Source organism: Mirounga leonina, unplaced genomic scaffold (assembly GCF_011800145.1).
Source record: "Mirounga leonina isolate KUSES-001 unplaced genomic scaffold, KU_Mleo_1.0 Mir_168, whole genome shotgun sequence".
NCBI classification, from domain to species: Eukaryota; Metazoa; Chordata; class Mammalia; order Carnivora; family Phocidae; genus Mirounga; species Mirounga leonina.
In genome coordinates this window covers 70,024,500-70,045,431 of record NW_023270426.1, presented here as the reverse complement: position 1 = coordinate 70,045,431, position 20,932 = coordinate 70,024,500, and the positions used below count along the sequence as shown (strand labels likewise).

At 37.9% G+C, this 20,932-nt stretch overlaps 1 protein-coding gene and 1 long non-coding RNA gene across 14 annotated transcripts in view; one reads left to right on the top strand and one right to left on the bottom strand.

The window, feature by feature from the left end:
* The window catches only part of PAM (peptidylglycine alpha-amidating monooxygenase), a 283,495-nt gene that overhangs the window by 9,297 nt on the left and 253,266 nt on the right, over positions 1-20,932 (bottom strand). For all 12 annotated transcript variants that reach the window (XM_035014984.1, XM_035014985.1, XM_035014986.1 and 9 more), the window contains 7 exons: positions 13,691-13,807; positions 11,613-11,685; positions 10,442-10,652; positions 9,845-10,045; positions 7,763-7,878; positions 2,615-2,714; positions 509-562 (listed from right to left, as the gene is read on the bottom strand). In XM_035014984.1, the coding sequence (XP_034870875.1) occupies positions 509-562; positions 2,615-2,714; positions 7,763-7,878; positions 9,845-10,045; positions 10,442-10,652; positions 11,613-11,685; positions 13,691-13,807 (872 nt within the window). The remainder of the gene's footprint in view (positions 1-508; positions 563-2,614; positions 2,715-7,762; positions 7,879-9,844; positions 10,046-10,441; positions 10,653-11,612; positions 11,686-13,690; positions 13,808-20,932) is intronic.
* Positions 1-20,932, top strand: part of LOC118017059 — a 57,693-nt gene that overhangs the window by 31,057 nt on the left and 5,704 nt on the right. The gene's annotated exons all lie outside the window — the stretch shown is intronic.

Sequence of the window (20,932 nt, the reverse complement as noted above, 5' to 3'; positions counted from 1 at the left end):
CAGTTTGATTTCCCTTAAGCCCATTATAGTGCCTTATATTTGGATGGCCCTCAGTAAATGTTGGGAGGCAAATGGTGCTAAGATTGGCGCTTAGGGAGCAGCTCATCTTTTCAGGCCCCTATCACACTAACTCACTCATTTAGACTAGAGCCCACTAAGGAAGGCCTTTTCCAGTATATACTGGATGGTATTTTCCCGCTTGCCTGAGGTTAATGTACTTCTAAAAGTGACTGACTTACTTTTTTTCTCCCTGAGTGTCTCTGGCCCACTTGTTACAGAATCACTTTCTATCACCTGAAATCAGTGAATCTGAGCTCATTACTACCACTCCATTTATCAGAGGAAACCGTGGCAACATGTAGGTTTAAAAGCTCAGTACATAGGAGAAGTTATGGATAATTTACCAGATTATATTATATTTTTAGTCTGATCATTTTTCAAGTGCAATCAAGAACCATAAAAGAATTCAGCATAAATAGCTTGGGTTTCAGAGTCATAAGAGACCAACCTTTGGTTTCTTGGACCTCAATGCCAGCCTTTTTAACTGATCGATGTTCCATTTCTGTAACAACACAGCAAAGGAAAAAGAAAATCAGAAACTCCAAAAAACCTTGAAAACTTAATTTTGACATTAATTTTACTCAGTGGAAAATATTTCTTCAATTCATCAAATGCACTATCATATTACGGAAGAGTTTTAAGACAAACCACTAATTAGGTGCCAGACCCATGAGTCCTGCATACAATTTCCTAGCAAAAGCTGAAATATTTCTAAACTCTTCATATTTAAAATGAGATTTTCCTTGTGGAGTTCATAATGTATTATTTCTGAAACATCAAGTGGTTCTGTTTTCATGTGGACATCTAGACTGATGACTAATTCTGCCACGTTTTATCACCAGTCTTCTAACTCACCTAAATAGGTTTGACTAGTTAAATACTAGAATGCAAATACACGAGACATTTGTGTAGCTTCTGATGGCAGTCTTACTGTTCCAAAAGGAGATTTATTATTCAGGTGCAATATGGACTACACACAGGGTCCTTCTCTTTCAAAGCTGAATGCTACACGGCAGCGCTTCTCCACTTGGGAAGCCTTTCCAAAATGCACATATTATCACCCCACTCCTTTCTATAGATCTTGGAGTGGGGTCTGGCCATGTGTGTCATGAGAGCCCTCCCCCGGGGACTTGGATATGCATAGAGATTGAGTTGAGTACAGGCTACTAGGATGGTATCAAGAGCCTTAGACCAGAATCTGAATGAGTTTAAGTATCATGTTGCTACCGATAAAATGAAGGTGCAGTCTAGATTTCTGAGGTCTTTTCTAGCCTGAAAGGTATTCATTCTTTTTTTTTTTTTTTTTTTTTTTTTTTATTCTTAAAAGCCTGGGTTTAGTCCTGGAATTGGGAATTATCCATCTCTCTCTTTGCTTTCCTGTCTGCCTATACCCTCTGGTTCCTCTTTGAGGAGGTAGGTGGTGGGAGACTACACTTGCGAGGGGAATGGAAAGCTATTGATGGAGTGGAATAGGCCATGCACACCTCTGTGCACTTAACCTTAACTGGGTCCTTATTACAAAATGGCAAAAGCTACTCAAAGGACAATTCTGAAGATCAAATTTACTTGGGCTCCAAGATCTGTATGGTATCTGATTAAAGTTTTTGGACTCCTGATTTTACTTTTGTTATAAGTTACATTTTTTCCTTGCTGTAATTTTTGCTTTTCCTTATTATAATTAGCATTTATCTTCACCAATTCCAAATGTCCTTATTATTTCTCTAAAATTGCCTGTTGTAGCTCCTGATACCTCAAATTTACCATTCCTTTCCTTACCTCCATCTTCTCCTATGGTTTGGACCCTGCCATATTTTAAAAGCATCTCTGAACCTTGGGTTTTGTGGCCTATTAAATGCATTTATTATGCTTGAATCTAGAAAGCTTATGTTTCTTAGTATGATATCAGAAGTTAGGTTAGTATACTTTTCAAGAATTAGAAATAATGTCCACATTGCAATTAGAAAATCCCCAAACTAGCTGGCTTGGTCCCAACAGAGAAGCTCTTCTGTCCCCAGACATACTTTTGAGTTACATGAAATAACAGCTCTGTATTTTGAACAAGCTGCAGCCTAAAGGGAAAAACTCAGGGTGCTTCCTGCTTGGGGTAATCTGTGTCTGACATGGAGGCTGGAGCTCCTTGATGCTCAGCAGCCCCTGCGAGCTGAAGAGCCACATGGGAAGTGATAGCAGTGTGGAAGCCAGTCAGCCCCCCTGTTTGGCCAAAGCCGTCATGTCCCTCTGGAACTAAGCTGGAATTAACACTGAGCTTTCAATGTAACAGACATTACTCCAGGCATCAAGAATTTCCTGTGGAGTATCTGTGGAAACAAGGGGATAACTGCCAGGGAAAAAAAAAAAAGCTGTTTCTCTCTACTTTTTAAATATTAATTTAATCCCTGAAATGAAACCGAACAGGTCTTTTAACAACCGCCAATTCTATTTTGATTTCCTACTCCTATCAGTAAAAAGAGAAGGAAATGCACATTTTTTTTCACATGCTTTGAGGAAATAAAGCTGAGGGAAGATATGGACAGGAACACTGTCAACACCGTACTTTCAGTCAAGGTGAACTTCCAGACAGCGTTGGTGTGAGCGTCTCCCACGTAGACGGTCCCGTCTCCAGACGCAGCAATATCGTGAGGCATGTCAAAGTGCTGCCGAAAGAAGAACACACAGGGCGGGGCGGGGGCGGGGGGGAGTGCGGTGGTGGTGAGCCTCTCCTTGAATTCTTCAGGGAAAGGCAGGAAAACAAAGCAAAGCACACAACAAAGCAATAAGCCTATTAATCAAACCAACCAAACTATAATTCCATCCAAGCAGCTCTAGGCCAAGAAGAGGCATTCACTCACTCAGTAGGCACTGACTCAAGCCACTGGAAAATGCAAAGGGACCCTCACCACTGACTTTCAAATCTTTTAAAATTGAACATCTATAAGATTATTGTTTTCCAGTTTTGCTTACTCGGGTGTTCCATTATCTACCTATTTATTTCTTTTTTTGCTTTCATGTTTCTTTTTTCTTTCAATCACTATCACATTTGCCTGTTTTAATCTACACCAGTAAAAAAAAGACCAAGTATTGATTTTTATTATTATTCATTGAGGGGAATAACAATAACAATAATAATAATACTTCCCATCCTATACGCTTCCTGAAAAACTATTTATACGTTTCTGATGAGAAGAGTCACTTCCAAGACTCAGGGCCTTCAGACTATTTCTGAAGTGCATTTCAGGAGAGAGGCAGCAGCGTGGGGATTGTTACTGCCCAGGCTTGCAGTATTTTCAGTCAGCAAAGGGAAACAAATAGAGTGTTACCTCCAAGTACGTCCTGGGCTTTACTTTTTTATTTTTTTTTACCTACTTTAGATATTCAGTGTCTCAATATGTCTTTCTTCCTGCCATATTTCCATTTCAAATCACAGCCCTCTCAGTCACGAGCACATAAGAGATAGGGGGGTACTTTCTGTGACTTTCTCGTGGCCACCAAACTAGTTCCTGGAAAAGCAGCCTTAAAATGTTGTGCTGTTGCCTTTCTGTCTGGCAACTGAAGCTTTCAAAAGTGCCACTTGGCCACCAGTTGGCAGGACATGGATGATGTTTTTTCACTGTTGAGGCTAGGAGGCCCGTCTTAGTATACAGTTCTCAAAAAAGATGACCAGTGCGTACGAACAGGAGCACATCCCGACTCTGGTCCTCTCAGGTGGCATCTGCCCGCGCCGGTACAAAGGGCGCTAACGAGGCAAACTACTGTTCTTAGCTCACTTCAGGCGGGGCAGAATACCCGCTGTGCAGATACTATTATGCTTGGAAAGTCATCAACAGTTTGTCACATTGAAAAGAAAAATGAGACAGCCATGCCAAGGAGGCTCATTCCTTCATACTATCAAATGAGCTGTGACAAACGTGCATGAGAAGAACAGAAAGCCAGAAATCAAAATGTTGCCTTGTTGCTCTCACAAGCCAGTCATTAAATGTTCATCTTTATTTTGGGTTCAGCTAATAGGTGGCAACAGGCTTGCCAATTATAGGCAGTTCCTCTTCTATACCAAAATATGTTCTTAGAAACTGCTTTGCAAAACATATGCTTGTAAAGTGCTTCATATTTTCTGATAGGAAAAATAATCTAATAGAACAAAGGTGAGGGGGGAAATGTGTGAACTATTCATTGGCTAAGGATTTTGCTTTAAATAAATCACAATATGTCATCGATTCAAGGCTACAATAACAATAAACCTCTATCTGTGGTCCTCAAACGGATCCAGGGAGCCAAGGGTTCTGTTGGAAATACTCTGTGGCCATTAGGGGGCTCAGGAGGAGGACAGTGGATAGGACTTTGGGACCTCTATTCCTACTGCAATCAGAAGGATTCAACTGTAATCTTTTTAATGAACTTTTCTACTCCTTTGTGTCATTTGAAACAGAAAATCGCATTGTTAAGCTTTAGGATTAAGCTTGAGGATCTCAGAGTTGAATGAATTTAAAGATCTTCCAATTCAGGCTTTGTAAATTCTTCTGAGGTTTCTTCTCTCTTCTGTTGAGGTACCCCTCCCTAACAAAGTCAAACTGACAAGAGAGAGAATGACAGCATCCTCCTGGGGCATCTGGTGACATTGCCCAGGGCAACCTGCTCTCAAAATCTTCTATTTTGTCTTAAAAATTCATAAGGGATTTGTGTTCTCAGAATCATAATTATGTTTGCTTTAACACCACATCATGTTTAAACTTAACATTAAGTCAAATAGTTCTCTAAGAAGTTGCACCAAGTTATGTTGTAGTTTAATGCATCCTGTGGTGTACCAATGTGCACCTCAGGGGATTAAAAGGTTAAACACATTCTAGGGTCTAAAGACTTGCATATAAGATCCAGGTGTGCTACTTACTAGGTAGCTTTGGATAAATAATTTCCCTTATGTGAAACTTTGAGCTCGAATACTGTCAAATATTGTAAATTTTATATTTATTTATTTTTTATTTATTCACTTGAGACACAGAGATACAGAGAGAGAGAGAGAGAGTATGAGCAGGGGGAGAGGCAGAGGCAGAAGGAGAGGGAGAAGCAGGCTCCCCGCTGAGCCAGGAGCCTGATGTGGGGCTCCATCCAGGATCCTGGGATCATGACCTGAGCCGAAGGCAGACGCTTAGCCATCTGAGCCACCGAGGAGCCCCAAATATTGTAAATTTTAATCTCCATTGTTAAGGCTGGAGAAACAACATAAATCTGGGCTGTTTTTTTCTTTTCTTTTTGGTATGGAGTGGCAGGGATCATTCCCTTCCATATGAGCTGCCTTGCAAAAGAAAAAAGACAAAAAAAATGCAAGCCTGAAGGGTGTGTATGCAAGCAGATGGATGTTAGGGATCATAGTCTTTCTTGTGATTATGGGGAGAAGAAAGTGGGAAGTAACTGTGTATCTTTTGCCCTCATACCTTTTTGATACCACTTGACAGAACCATCCTTTTTATTGTCCTACTGTCTCAGCCTCCTTGCATAGACATAAAAATGGAGCTCATATGTTCAGGCACAAACTTTTCTGAGGAATGTAATAGAAGAAGGAGAACTGAAGTACACAAGGAAGTAAGTGGTGGACAGGCACACACAGAGCTGCAGACACATTATGTAAAACTTGACTTTTGATTTGAAGGAAGAATCTCTTCTTACATAGGAGTCAATATACCATATGAGTTCCTTCAAACCAATTTAATCTTTGTGATGATAATGTAATTAAATGGCAATTGTGAGAGATTCATAAACTGATTTTCGTTTACTGAATCAACACAGAACAAATTTCTAGATTTTGGTGTAATATCAGTTCTTGTTTATTGAAAGGAAAAGCAAATTTCACCTCGGAGTTAGGCTCTCTTTTTAAGTTTGCTGTACTGACTTACATATTGTGACTTATTCACTGTTGAATGTCTGGTGAATGCTAATGTTTAGGCATAATGCTTTCTGAGGTTTTCATTTCATGGCTGTTCATATGAGAAAAAGGTTTTTATGAGAATAAGGCTCATTTAGAATTTAGTTTCTTATGTAGCACACAGTTTTGCTTTCTCGATGCATATTTGAATTGAAAGTTAATGTCCTGGGCGCCTGGGTGGCTCAGTTGGTTAAGCGACTGCCTTCGGCTCAGGTCATGATCCTGGAGTCCCTGGATCGAGTCCCGCAACAGGCTCCCTGCTCGGCAGGGAGTCTGCTTTGTCCTCTGCCCCTATCCCCTCTCATGTGTTCTCTCTCTCTCAAATAAATAAATAAAATCTTTAAAAAAAAAAAAAGAAAGTTAATGTCCTTGGTTGACAGAGTATATTATTATTAAAAGAGAAATCAAAGCAAACACCACACTAATACAAAGTGAAGACATAAAAGAAAGTTAAATCTCTCACTGTATCAATAGATACGAGGAAGTTAAAACTCAGAGGGGCAAAATAATGAAGATCGGATAATCAGTAAGGATCTGAAACACTACTGAAGTAAAATATATATTATCAATGTAATGAATTTCTGAAGGGCTATAGATATTTGATTCTTCACTGCTTTTCAGGTGAGATAGTGTGAAAAGTCCTATTTGTTGTGTATGAACAGAAACACGAAGAAAAAGGGAATTTGTACTGCAATCTTTCGTTCAGACTCAGCTTGGTTCAGTTCAGATGCTGTAACTTTTGCTAAAACTCCATTTGAGGACGAGGCTGTGTAGGCTCTGTTCTGTTCTGTTCACCATCATATCCTCAGAATCTAGCATGGTGCCTGACATGGGGCAGAAACTTAATAAATATCTCTAGAATGAATTCTGATCAATCCCAGCCTAGCTGTCAGTATTCTAACAGACAAATTTCTCAAATATTGAGGCATTTTGAAGGTTTTTTTTTTTAATATAGCAAATTTGTTATTTTAAAGAATACTGTTATGAGTATGGAGATAGAGTTTGTCCAGTGCTTCATGATAGTTGCACTTTGATCCAAGTAAAGCCAATATATCTTTACATGTTTTGGAAAAAATAACTCTCATTTGCAGCACTGTAGCAGGCTGAATATTCTAAAATCAGCCACAGGCATATGCAGGCAGTGTATGTGAGCATTCTGATCATTCTGGCAGCCCGGTCAGATTGCAGAGAGGGTACACGGAAGAGACGGAAGGGCGACGGGCATGGCGAACCAGTCAGGGTGTGTGTAAAAAGCACTATTAGAATAAGCAGTGGTAAACCATTTGTGAAGTCACAATTAGCCTTTAGTCTCTGTCCTAAACCAAGCCTTGAGGACTTGAATAAGTTCCAGAAAGTGCTATTTTCAAGTCTTGTTGCTCAATGCAGCATACAAAAAGCAAACAAGATTTCTGTTGGATCTAAGAGAACTACAAAAGTACAATTTAACATACTGTGGTATCCTCTCTACTTGGATGAAAGCAGGAAAAGACTTATTTTTTTGGTATTTTAACTACAGTGAATTTCAACCTGCTCTGGTGTGCAAAGTCTACTCAGAACCTTAGAAATGCATACAGTGTTACTTTGCATCTGAAGAAACTGATCTAAGAACAGACAAGGATATTTATTCTAAACAAAACATAGTAATAGGAAACTCCTAAAAACATAGTTAAGAAAGTTATCACATCTCCTTAAAGTTTTTAAAAATCATTCAGGTACAAACTGAATGCCAAGATTCGTATCTTAGTTTATTCTCACGACAACGGATACCTAGGCAATGTATGTGAATACCTTGCGCACTGGCTTGAAGACATCTATAATTTCCCCACTGGAAAAGTTCATCACAAATCCCTGTACAGGTTCTTGGTCCCCGAAGAAAGGCTTCCCATTCACCGCAAAGAGCAAACCTGTGACAATACTTCCAGTTAACCTTTCTTTAAAATACGGAGGAGACTGGCCTTCAAATATATGCATGTACATTACACAAACAATTGACTTCAGGTGGTCAGCCTAGTCCCTACAATTGAAAACAAAAGTAGAAAATAAAATACTAAGCAAATTTATCTTGAATAATAAGAACAGGGGCAAACAAGTTAGTTAAGGCACTAACCTCCTTATACTAGGAAAACCAGGAACCGCAAGGCCTTTTCCACTTAGGAAGCCGGTAGAAATCAGGAATACACAGGTAGTGATATAGATACAGAGACATATGGTTATCACAGACATCCTAGTGATAACCTTTAAGTCAGTCACTGTGGGATATCAGATCTTTTAAAAAATAAGTACTATATGCTATCGCTACGAGGAGAATCAAGAGAAAAATACACAAAGGCAGCAAGTGAAGTTACGGTAGAAACATAATAATCTGAGTTTAAACAACTGAAGTCTGAAAATGTGAGATGCGCACTTCAGATTATCAAAGACTTATTTTTTCCTAATTAAAAAAATTAGACCATCTTTTTTAATATTAATTCCATGAATACTTTGTATAGCAAAGTTATATTTCTTAATGTAGTAGTGCTTATACAAAATAATAGAAACCGTGATGTTTGGGTTAAATAAATACTTCAGATGATTGAATATTATGTTTTAAAGAATTAAAACACAATAAAATATACATCGCACTGAACTGCTAAGATCTTTTCATCTTTTTTTTTAAAGGATTTCAGGAAAAGGTTCTTTAGCATATCATACTAAGAAAAAAATCAACATATCAGCATCAGTTATTATTGTGCAATACTGCAGAGGGAATTCCAATTATAATACACTTTGTCTTTGCTTATATTCTATTTTTAACCAGATTTTCTCTCATAGTCTTAGTGTTTTTCTCCTATTTGATTTATTTTTAGTCACCATGAACTTGACCACCCTCCTTATTAAGTGGATGGTCTTGCCAAATTTATTCTTTAACGTATGAAGTAAAAACGAACATGAGAATTTTTCACTGACATTAATGAGAGTCTTTTATTATTTTGTTACTTGTTCCTTGTGGAAGCCAAACTTGCTCCTTAATCTGGTCACCTGAGTCTCTTTACTCCATTTCCTAAATACATTGGGGCATGCTTGGGAAGAGAGCAGGCATGTGCAACTTTAATAGTATAAGAAATGTAAACATAATAGCGATGACGACAAATAGTTAATGCTACTTTAATAGAGGTACACATATATTTATGAAATATATTGTAAAAATTATATAGACATTTTAGAAATATATTTTTAGTTGTTCAGTATTCATGATTTAAAGAAATCATAAGCAAGTTATTTTGTAATATGAATCAACTGGAGCTTATTTTATAAATTTATATTATTTTTCTGATTTTCTTCAAGTCCAGAAAATCTATTTTGAAAAGGAGAAAAAAAATTCTGGATTTTATTGGTCATTTATCTTGGCATTTAAGCCATTAAGTAAGCCTCACTTACTTTACATCTTTACCTTAAAAAAAAAAAAAAAAAAAAAACAACTTGGCCACTGCTTTTTAAAAAAATCTGAAGCAGAAGTATTTTGAATACTGTACTGATTTTATCACACACCATCTGTTGATGATGTGTAAAGATACAATATTAATCACTTAATAACTAGAGCAAATGATCCCAATTAAGGAAAAATGAAAATCCATATTTGAGAACAATTTTTTAATCCATTACAAAGAGTTAAGTTTGAGTGCTTTCTTATTTCTGTATAAAGAACAGGGTCACATGAGTTGAAAATGATCTACAAGGCACTAATAGTTTTAAAATAGTTCAAGATCTGATCTATGAAGCATCTTCAATCCCTTAATAAGAAAAATAATTCATAAAAAAAGCATATTAAGAGAAATAATTTGTAAGGATAGAGTATAGCATGACAAAACACAAATAATAAAGATGAAGTACCTGGTATATATGAAATTGCAAATACATTTCTTCCAAATGATGCATGCTTAATCTCTCGCACAAATTCTTTGGTGTCAGTTTTAAAACACTGGATTCGACCATTTTCCCTGTCTGCCACGCATAACTGGCCCAGATGAGGCACAAGAGCCAAGCTGTGAGGAACACTGAACTGGCCTGGTTTAGGATTGCTCCTAGAAGACTCTACAGAACAAAGAAAAACCTCAGATACACAATTTGTAAAATCACCCAAATTCTGACTTTAACGTTTTCTAATGTTTCCAAGTCCATGGTAGTAAACCATTAAATATCTGGGGGACCAGGGGAAAAATAAGGTAAAGCAGTTTGTAAGTTTATAATATCTCTTGCCCACAAACACATTATGGATTTTCTCCCTATTTGGACAAAGTTTTTGTGTTGAAGCATTCTTTTTTCCTCTCACAAGACTCTGTGTGTGTGTAAGAAAATTGCCAACTGGATGCATATGGAGGTCCTGCTTTTCCCACTGCAGGGGACAATTACATCCGACAATTACACCCAGTCGCTAGTTCCTAGTGTAACTGGCTAAGAATGACAGAGATCAAGAGTCAGATTGAGTACCTTCTCCCCACTGTGTGATGAACTCTCCAGTTGGTGAAAACTGCACAATCCGACTGTTGCAGTAACCGTCTGATACGTAGATGGTTCCAGTGTCTGGGTCTACAGCGACATCAGTGGGTTGACAAAAGTGATTCTGGTCACTGCCTGGTTGCATGCTCCTTCCCAGGATTAACAGAGGGCCGCCTTTACTGTTTGGATCCAGTTTGAACACCTTTTTAAAGAAGGAACAAAAGTCTTACCCACTCTGCATGGTTATTATGGGTACACCCCTGCCTGACCTAGACCACTTTCACAGGCAATTAGAGTGGAAGCTCCCAGAGGTTTATTTAGCAGAAGATACTTGGTAGAACTGGATAGTACTCTAAAAATCATCTGGTCTGATTCCTACATTCTTAAGGGAGGCCCTTAGAGATTAAGTGATCTGCTCAAGGTCATCCAGGTAATTGTCGGTGAATGGAGACTAGTAGTGAACGGGTGTCTTGTTCCCCCCACGTCACACTTTTTTTGTCTCTCCTCGGCTAGTAGTACAGTGCTCTCCAGGTAATACATGAGCAATAACTGTTTACTGAGATGGTGTTTGAAGACTCTTATAGTTATGTCTTCTGAGTTCCAGGTTGTTTTTTTTTCTCCTAGTTTTCATACTTCTTTGCCACCTTTTCATAAAATGGATATTAAAGCTCATCTTTTGAGAGGAAGGCCTTATGTCTATTCTGTGATGGAAATAGAACTTCCTTTAAAAACAACAAAAATGTGATGTTTTAAATATAAACATGGATGTTCCTGAAGATCTTGCCTGGATTTATAGAAGATTAAAGTGGTTTAAGGAAAAAACAACAACACAAGTGATAAAACAGAACTAAGCCCTGGGAACACAGAAAAGAAAAGCAAATGTGGAGAGCCAAGAAGTGTGGGGAGGCCCATACAGTTGTTACAGTGAAGGCTCACATCTGGCCCTAAGCTTCCTGCCAGCCCAACATAGAAGGGTGACTTGATTATTTACATATTAGCTTTTCCTAGCCCTGAGTTCTAAAGGAAACATTTCAGATGTGGCAGTTCCATTTTCTTGTTATCAACTTCCTGTGTGACAGAAAAAGACCCAGACAGCTCTAGAGCATTTCAAAAGCGTAACTCCATTAAGTTCTATTTGAATCCCTGCCAAATGGAAGCTCACCTGATGCAGAGCCACGTCTGTGACCCAGTAATTTCCATCTTTATCTACACTCAAGCCATGGGGCAAATAAAATCTGCAAAATAAAAGCAATGGTCTTAATTATATAATTACTCCCAAAGCATACACGAGAAGAATTTTTTTGCTAATTAATCTGTAAAGGTAATAAAAATTTATGAATTGATAAACATGTACCTGCATTACTAAAGCCCAACATAAATTAAATGAAAATACCTGTTAAAATAGAAACCTCCTTTGACATGTCTTTTTTTAAAGTACATTCTTTTAATTCAAATTCAATTAGCCAACATATAGTACATCATTAGTTTCAGATGTAGAGTTTAATAATTCATCAGTTGCGTATAACACCCAGTGCTCATTACATCATGTGCCCTCCTTAATGCCCATCACCCCATTACCCCATCCCCCCACCCCTCCTTTTGACATACCTTGAGTGGTATTTATTTAATCTTTGAAAAATGCATAAATGAAGCCTACAATCAATTACAAGTATTTATCACAAAGTATGGTATATTAAACAACCCAAATAATATCAATTTAAAAACAAGTTCAAAGATCATAAATATTAACATTTTAGAAATTGTATAAAGCAAATTGTCTAGAAAAATATAAATGGATTTATATAGTTTGAATAGTTTAAACATGCTTCGAGGTAATGTAAGCTGTGTTAATAGAAAATATTAAATATAGGACTCGAAAGCTTTAAGAGTGCCTCCTAAAGACAGTAAAACCCAAAGAAAACACCTTCCAGCATACAAGCTCATCGAAGCAAAGTGAAGTGGTGTGCTGGATAATCACTGGAGAAGGTTAATCTCTTTAACAAATCAACTGGGATAATCTGGGTACGAGAACTAACTGGAAACTAATGTAGACAGAGGCTCACAGGCTTAAGGAATTTAGAATTAACAAACACATGGGCAATATCTTAATGTGGTTGTGGTCAAATGACATCTGACAAACCACAAGCTGTTTGTCAGCTTCTAGCCTTAACCATGGTGGTGACACCACAGACTTTTTTTTTCATGAGCCAAGACCGTAACACCGTGAGCTTGACTAATGAACTGAACTAGATCTGTGTTTTGGTGACTGACTGTGAGGGTTATGACTTGCTTTCAACACAGACACCCCACTGCTGGCCAGGTTCATTTGGCAGCCATTTCTCCGCCTTCCTCTGATTCCTTTCTGGAAAGAGAATGCTTCTGATTCATGGGTACAGCACCAGGGGGACAGGCTCAAACCCACTAAGTGGTAGAGCTGCTATTAGGATTTGGCCCCTGACTCGCCATCTTAGAATCCTATAAAAAAAAAAAAACAACAACCCTAATTATTACCATCCTCATAAGCAGCTGCGCTCAGAATGGATGGCTCCCTGGCTTTTCCTGTGCCTAAGCAGATGGAGCAGGGTGTAGTTCCTGAAGCTGCCAGGTTGAAATGGTTGAGGACACTCTGTAAGCAGGTGCCCCTTCCCTTCAATGACCATGAATATCAGCCAATATTTTTTTTGGCTGCCAAATGTCATCTAGGAATAAGACCAAATAATAAGTCTTTCAAAGCCAAATTACCTATGCATGCTAAGGAAAACTAAAAATGACATTTGTTTCGTTTTCACTTTGAGATAGCAAGAAAGAAGCCTTTTTTCTTAATGTTGATTACTTGATGATTTTGGTTATGTGACTTTAATGCTGAAAAAAAATTTTTTTAATCTTCAGATCCATGCTGATCAGCAATTCACTTCATTAGCCATGAGTATCAATGGTGCTATGAAGTTTGAGTACCGATTAGAATCACCTGGGAGCTTTAAAATTAGCTTTTGACGCCTGGGTCCCATCCCAGCCGAAATCTCAATCTGGTTTTTTGAAGCTTCCCAGGTGATTCTAATTTCAGTCAGGGTTTAGAACCACCTATTTAGAAAATGGAAGATGGGATGGCCCGATTAGTCTCCTGCTTTCGTAAGCTGCGCCTTTTCACCAGCCACCGTACGATACACCCTTTCCGAGACCAGAGCCAGTGCCACACTTTAACAAACAAGCCTTAATAACCACAGAAATAATTTCACTCACAGATTTTTTCCACTGGACTGGAGTACTGCAGCATTATTTGGATCTATGACAAGAATAGTGTCTTCTTCAATTGGCCCGAGTCCTCTTTGCTGGTAAACAAACATGCTATCAAAAGAGCTGAAAAAGAAAAAAAAAAGGCATTAGAATGGAAAATAAGCCAATGAGAAATGGCAATGAACTTGAGAAATGCAGATCATTCACTTGAGGTTCAAAATACAGAATCAAGAGAAGAGCTTAAACTTTGTTGTCCTTCACATTTCTCTTTGATTCTATCTATGTATATATACATATACATATATATACCAGTATGTATATAATGGTAGTTACATATATACCATCGGCCCCTAGAACCGTGCTGCTCAGAGTGGTCAGTGGAGCGAACTGTCCGGAGATGCAAGGTCTCACACCCACCAAATCTGAAATCTGTCCTTTCACAAGATCCCCACGTGATTCATATTCACATGAGAGTTTAAGAAATACTACCAAGAACGCTTAACCATTTTTTTTTAAAGCTCCGCAAAATATTTTAATAGCTATTTTCTTTCAAACTACAAAAGAAATCATAATTTATTTTAACTTACACTGTAATAAGGAAAGTATAAATGACAGCAGAAGGGGTAGTGATCAAAAGTATGTTTGCTACTGTATCTGTCATAGGTATAACATGCAGATACATATTACAAGGATAGAGGATCTAATGCTCAAAATATTTTAAAAATATAAAACATAATTGATTCTTGAAACAAGAATATGCTTAGAAACATAAGACTTCCATAAAACAAATATTCTATAAGTACAAAATGGGCAACTATATAATAATATAAAAACTAAAACTAATATGACAATTGCTGTTTTTAACTCTGTATCTCCCAGGCTATAAAATATTATGAACATACATGTTAATGTATATTTTTTCCATTTATATTTCTATATGAGTTGCTAGTAATATATTTCCCTAAGTTGACAATTATCACAGATACTGTACTTATTTCGATTCCTGTTTAGGAAATTATTTGGGATACGTGACAAAGACAAAATCTTGTAACCTAATCTTATGTAACGGAGAGAAAAATACACAGAACACCAAGAGACCAATTTATATTTTAAAAAACAGAGAACTTGGGCGCCTGGATGGCTCAGTCGTTAAGCATCTGCCTTCGGCTCCAGGTCATGATCCCAGGGTCCTGGGATCGAGCCCTGCATAGGGCTCTCTGCTCAGCACAAAGCCTGCTTCTCCCTTTCCCACTCCCCCTCTTGTGTTCCTGCTCTCGTTATCTCTCTGTCAAAAAAAAACAAACAAAAACAAAAACAAAAAAACCAGAGAACTGGATCAGCACATAGTTGAGTCATACGCATGTGTGTGTCTATATAAAAATATACATAATATATTTATATTTTGCCAAAGTCAATGGATGATCAATGAATATTTCTGTAACAGAATTTCCTTTATAGAATTGACAAAGCCGTTCAAAAAACTATACTGTATAAGCAAAAGAAGTTTTGTAGTTTTGTAGTTCAACTGTATAAGCAAAAGAAGAATCTGAGTAATATTAAATATTTATGGAGATAATATTTGCAATTTGGAAAGGCAAAAGAATGATCAAATCTGTCTCCTACCTATTGATTGGATGGTTGTGATTCTTGTGGAACTTATGCAGGGTCCCAGTAGAAGAATAAAAAATTCAAAATTACATTCTCTTGCCATTAAAAATACACATCACACAATTATTTGAGCTTCTTGACTGTTACAGTCTTCTGGGAATATTTTTCATGAAAGAACAATAAGTCCCTGAAGTAGTTCTTATTAATGATGCATTCAATTGAAAACAAAATATTGATTCAGCATTGTCAACCTAAAACTTAAGTAATACTGTTCACATAATGCTATTATATGTGTAGTTAAAAACCACACAGCAGTCCCTAGGGAAAAAAAAAAGTACCTGAGTTTATGAAACAGAAGTAACATCACTAGCAAAGCAGATTTCAGAAGATATTCATGGGATCATTATTAAATGGAAATGTGAAATTTTATTAGAACCAATGTAAGAGTATACAAGGTCTTATTAAATCATGGGAGACTGATAAAGAGTGACTATGACATAACTCTTTAAAACTATGAAAACCAAAAAGAGTTTATCCTATATCTGAAACTCTATTTTCAATATGAATTTCTTACTAAAAAACATCATATAGATTCTTCTAGAAAACAATGACCCTGGGTTCAACCACCAACGTTCGCTTTTTTGCCAACGCGTCTGTGATACCGGATAACGTAAGTGCTGCATGTCTAAGACTCATTGTATGCTAGAAGGTTCACATTCATGTGTAATAGTCTCCTCGGCTATTTTCTGTTTTCAGGCTTATGTTATATTCCTCATTCTCCAAGAACATTGCAGTGTTTATAATGGCACAATGGCAATCTAGATAATGTGAGTTGTACTTTCCCTGTAAGGAGTTAAAATCTGTTCCCTCTTTCTTTGAAATTTTGAGATAATTGTGGATTCACATGCAGTTGCAAGAAACAATACAGAGAGGTTTCTCAAAGGTAGCATTTTGCACAACTATAGTACAACATCATAACCAGGATATTTATTGATATTGCTAAACATCCACCGATCATATTTAGATTTCCTTTTCTCTTCTGTATTTCCTAAAATTTTCTTTTATTCTTGCAGTTTATTTGCTTGGATATGGAACATAGTAGTATATTACTTCTCTACTTCACCCTCACTTGGGAGTTAGTAATATGGACTGTTACCAAATCCTCATAATTCTTTTTTTTTTTAATTTTATTTATTTATTTGAGAGAGAGAGAATGAGAGACAGAGAGCATGAGAGGGAGGAGGGTCAGAGGGAGAAGCAGACTCCCCGCCAAGCATGGAGCCCGATGCGGGACTCGATCCAGGGACTCCAGCATCATGACCTGAGCCGAAGGCAGTCGCTTAACCGACTGAGCCACTCAGGCGCCCCAACCAAATCCTCATAATTCTTACCACGTGCTATACACTTGATATATTGATAGTGTTCTGACCCACTACTGATAGCTAGTAAGAGTGGCATTGCACGGTGGCAGTAGTACCTAATGTAGATCCTGAGAAAACTGGAGCATGCCAGAGCTTAGCTGATCAGTCCTAATCCTTTTCATTTGGGATAGCAGGGCCTTCGTGCAACTGGCTACTGGCCCTTGGCAGTGACACAGGGCAAGTAACAAAAGAAATTGGTATTTTTTCTTAAGCGGGAAAAATCACACACACACACTAAATCCGCCAAATAAAGTAGTTTAAAAACTCCTGCAATTCAAAGAAAGGTAACCCTTGAACGGTTCATGACTGGACGTCAGATCCCAGGGCGGGCTACACCGTTGCTGTGGCTAGCTGCTGCTTTAGTGATCTCAAGCAGCCACCCCACATTATATGCTGCAGAGCGGTCTTCATTTCAACCACATCTAACTTTTTACGGGATATAATAATACCCTGCAAATTTCACCCAGAGCCTGCAGCACTGCTGATTTTTGTTTGCTTCTCTGAAAAAGCACTCAGCCAAAGACACTGAACTGTGGCCTATGGGCCGGAATTCATCAGTTCTTTATTTTAGCAGTTTGAATTCCCTGTCAATGATTTTGCACATTAGCAGCTAATCAAACAGTTTCGATAAGGCTGAGAAGAAATGTTTTGCTATATTCACGCAGAAAAGAAACAAGAGTAAGGAGAAAATAAACTTCTGTGCCATCAATCAAAATTACGGGAATGCAAAGTAAATAACAGCAACTGAGAAGTAGAATATAATGTAATTATATAAATTAAGAAACTGGAGAAAGAACCATAGGTTTTCTTTTGCTTTTACTTTATTTTTTAATTTTAATTCCTGGGTAGTTACCACACAGCGTTATATTCATTGCAGGGGTACAATATAGCGATTTAACACTTCTGAACATTCCTCAGTGCTCATCATGGTAAGTGTACTCTTAAGCCCCCTTCACCTATTTCACCCATCCCCCCCTCACCGCCCACCCCCTCTAACCATCTGTTAGAACTGTAAGTTTTCAAGTGAGAAAATAAGTGGAAAGGTCCCCTCAATATTAGCGAAGCAGAGATCTACCATACAAAGGCCAGAGACTTTAAATGGAATGTACTTAAATATTATGTTAAAAACACTTACTTCTGAAAATAAACACATTGCAAAAAATCCCTGTGAGGAGGAAAAGAGGTAAAAGACAAAAAAACCAATATGACTTTAGTGCCCTGATGGACCTAGAACTGGAGACATCACAAATAGGGATGAAAAGAACAAAGAACTAGATATTATGGCACTGGGCTTTGTTGGGTCAGTAAAGCCACCGAGGACCAGGTGCTTGACAAAGTGCTTTTTGTTACTCAACAGAATAAGGCACTTAACAAAGCCCTCATTTTTTTGGACTAGGGAACTGAGGGTAAGGGAGTGCAAACATCTTCATGCAGGTCTCAGAGCTAGGAAATGGTAACCAAGATTCAAACCCAGGTCTCCTGTCTTTAAAAAACAAACAAACAAAAACCATATATATATATATATGGTTTTCTCTTACTAGGACTGACCTCACTGGAATGGAGAATTTCCCTGCCAGTTATCAAATTTCACGTGTGTATGCAGAAGAGATGGGAGAATAGTCACATAATGAAGAACTAGAGAAAGTGACATAACACTGGAAGCAAATGGCTTAAGTGGCAAATGGCAATGTGAGAGAAAATGCTAGGACATGGAAACATTCTTTCTGTAGAACTCCTCATGATTTTCTCTCAGATATGAAGGTTCTAAGGTACCATTCAGTCACTTTGAGTTCCGTTTTCTAGGCTCACTAAATTCTTAAGGTATAAAAGAATTTGCAGATGTAAAAGCAGAACCTCAAGCAGATAACTGAGACTCCAGAAAACTAGTGAGGCTAATCTTAAACTGATTTTTCTATAAGTCAGGATGCAGAGAGATTTCTGCAACAACAGATCTCAGCAAGATTCCATAAGGCACTGATGAAGAGATGTCTTGTGAGCTGTTTGGGGGTGGGGGGTGCAAATAGGAGAAGATTCCCAGAAGACCACATCTCCAAGAACAAAACTTGCTAAGTCAGCCACTCAACTATTCAAATCTTATGAACAACCTTTATGAAGATATGAAAGGCATGCTCATCAAACAGACCTGACACAAGGCTGGAAGGGACAGCTCATTCTATAGTTAATTAAGAATAAAATAATATCTGTAAATTGTTAAATCTAATATGGTGAAATGTAACTGGAATAAAGTCCTGAATTCAATATTTTAAAAACACCACATAAGTATAAGTTTCCAGTAAAAAACTTGAGCACAATTTTATGAAATACATTTGAAGATCTCAGCAGCTTCAACACATGGCAACAAGGTGATATGACTGCTGAAAAAAGTGAATACAATCCTTTTACACTCACAGATATCTAAAATACACATGAAGGACAGTAATTGCATTGCCGATCAGGTAATAGATGAGGTATTGTGGCCACTTCTCAACCAAACACCTTAGAAGGATGAGAAATCAGTGTGCCTTCAGATGACAGTATGATGTCAGCATAAAGGTTGGTTGAGGGCCTGGGGATATTAAGTCTGGAGAAGATAAGACTTCCTTCAAATATGTAAGTAACTGACATGGATAAATGGGAGTAAGTTCATCCTGCATTAGGTTGTCATGAAGGTGGAGTTAGAAGACTCAGATTTGAGTTTAAATAATGAAGAACTTTCTAACACTTAGATGAGTCCCATATTTGGAAAGCATGTCTCATATCATAGGGAATTTTCCTGGCACTGAGAGTTCAAGCAGTGGATGACTGTGGAAGATCTTGTAAAGAGGTGTCTGCATTAGGTAGGAAATGGGAAGTGAGCTCTCTGGTGCACATTTGCTCTTCTGGGTGCCCAATGTCTACTGCCCCATTCATGTTCTAAGAAAACCTTCATGTTTGTTTGGTTGACCCAATACATTCTGAGCCTCACTCTCAGCCCATTTGCTTCAGATGATGTCAACTCTACTCCCAAATTCCAGGGACAGAACAAAAAACTTTCGGCTAAGCCAAAGAGTGGATATCATTCTTCTGCTACAAGGACTGGTTGGAGATGGAGGAGATGTGACCTAAGTCAGACCAAAAAATATGCTAAAAGACTCAATTTAAGGATTTTCTGTTGACCTGTCAGGGACATAGATGATCTCTTTTGTGAGACTAGTGAAATAATGTGATTCTGAAGCTGAAAACAGGGAGAGGATCAATCAGGGCCCAGGAATGGAACCAACCAGGGGAAAATGTATTAAAAAATGGATCTGGGTGATGTCGTTTGGATGTCCATACCCTTGAAGTTTTCACTTATATGAACTGATAAATTTCCTAAGCTAGTCTGTGTTGGTTTTCTCTCTTACTGAAAGAATCCCAAGTGATACAACTTCCAAGATCCCTTCCAACTCCATGTGAAATAAAAAAAATAAATGATATAAAGGAAAACAACTTTTAACACCTAAAAATTAGGGGTAAAACCCTTGATTTAGTTAAGTGGGTATGTGATGTGGGTCCTGCCTAGTGGAACCACAACCATAGCTGAGAGAAATAAAAGAAAGGCCAAGAAGCAAGACTTGACAGTCATCTGATTTTAAGAAAGAGACCCAGGAACAGCTGTTTGGAGGCAGGAGCCACCCAGCTCCTGCTGGGAGGCATTTAAATTTGAAAGAGCTCCAGCTGTCACACTGCCCTAACACCAGGACAGACAAGAGGCTCTTAAAGTTTTCATTACACCCTGCTGGTAATAGGCATTTCTTATTTCAGCTAGAAGCTTCTTAAAGTAGCCATAATGAAGTCAGGGACAGGCAGGGAAGAAAATGGAAATCAAATGGAGAAAAGGAGTGACAGTCACCTTTCAGGAGGTTAAGTGGTTATTATTATTATTATTATTATTATTATTATTATTATTATTATTGCAGTTTGGTTACCATGCTTAATTAGCACAGTTAAATAGAAGAGTAAGGGGTGATCAGGGAAATCAGGTAGAAATGAGGAGTAACAGTACTTATAAAAACAGCTGATACGATGATACCAAAGAGCGTTGGGTACTAAGTATTAATTAGGGATTGTTCATGCCAAGCGCTGTCTCATAGTTAAAGAATGACCACATCCTGGAAATTAGGGGATACAGAGGGCTTAGATTTGATTTAGAGCAAGTTCTGGCCTTATGGAAACTATAATTTCGTGAACGTGAGAAATA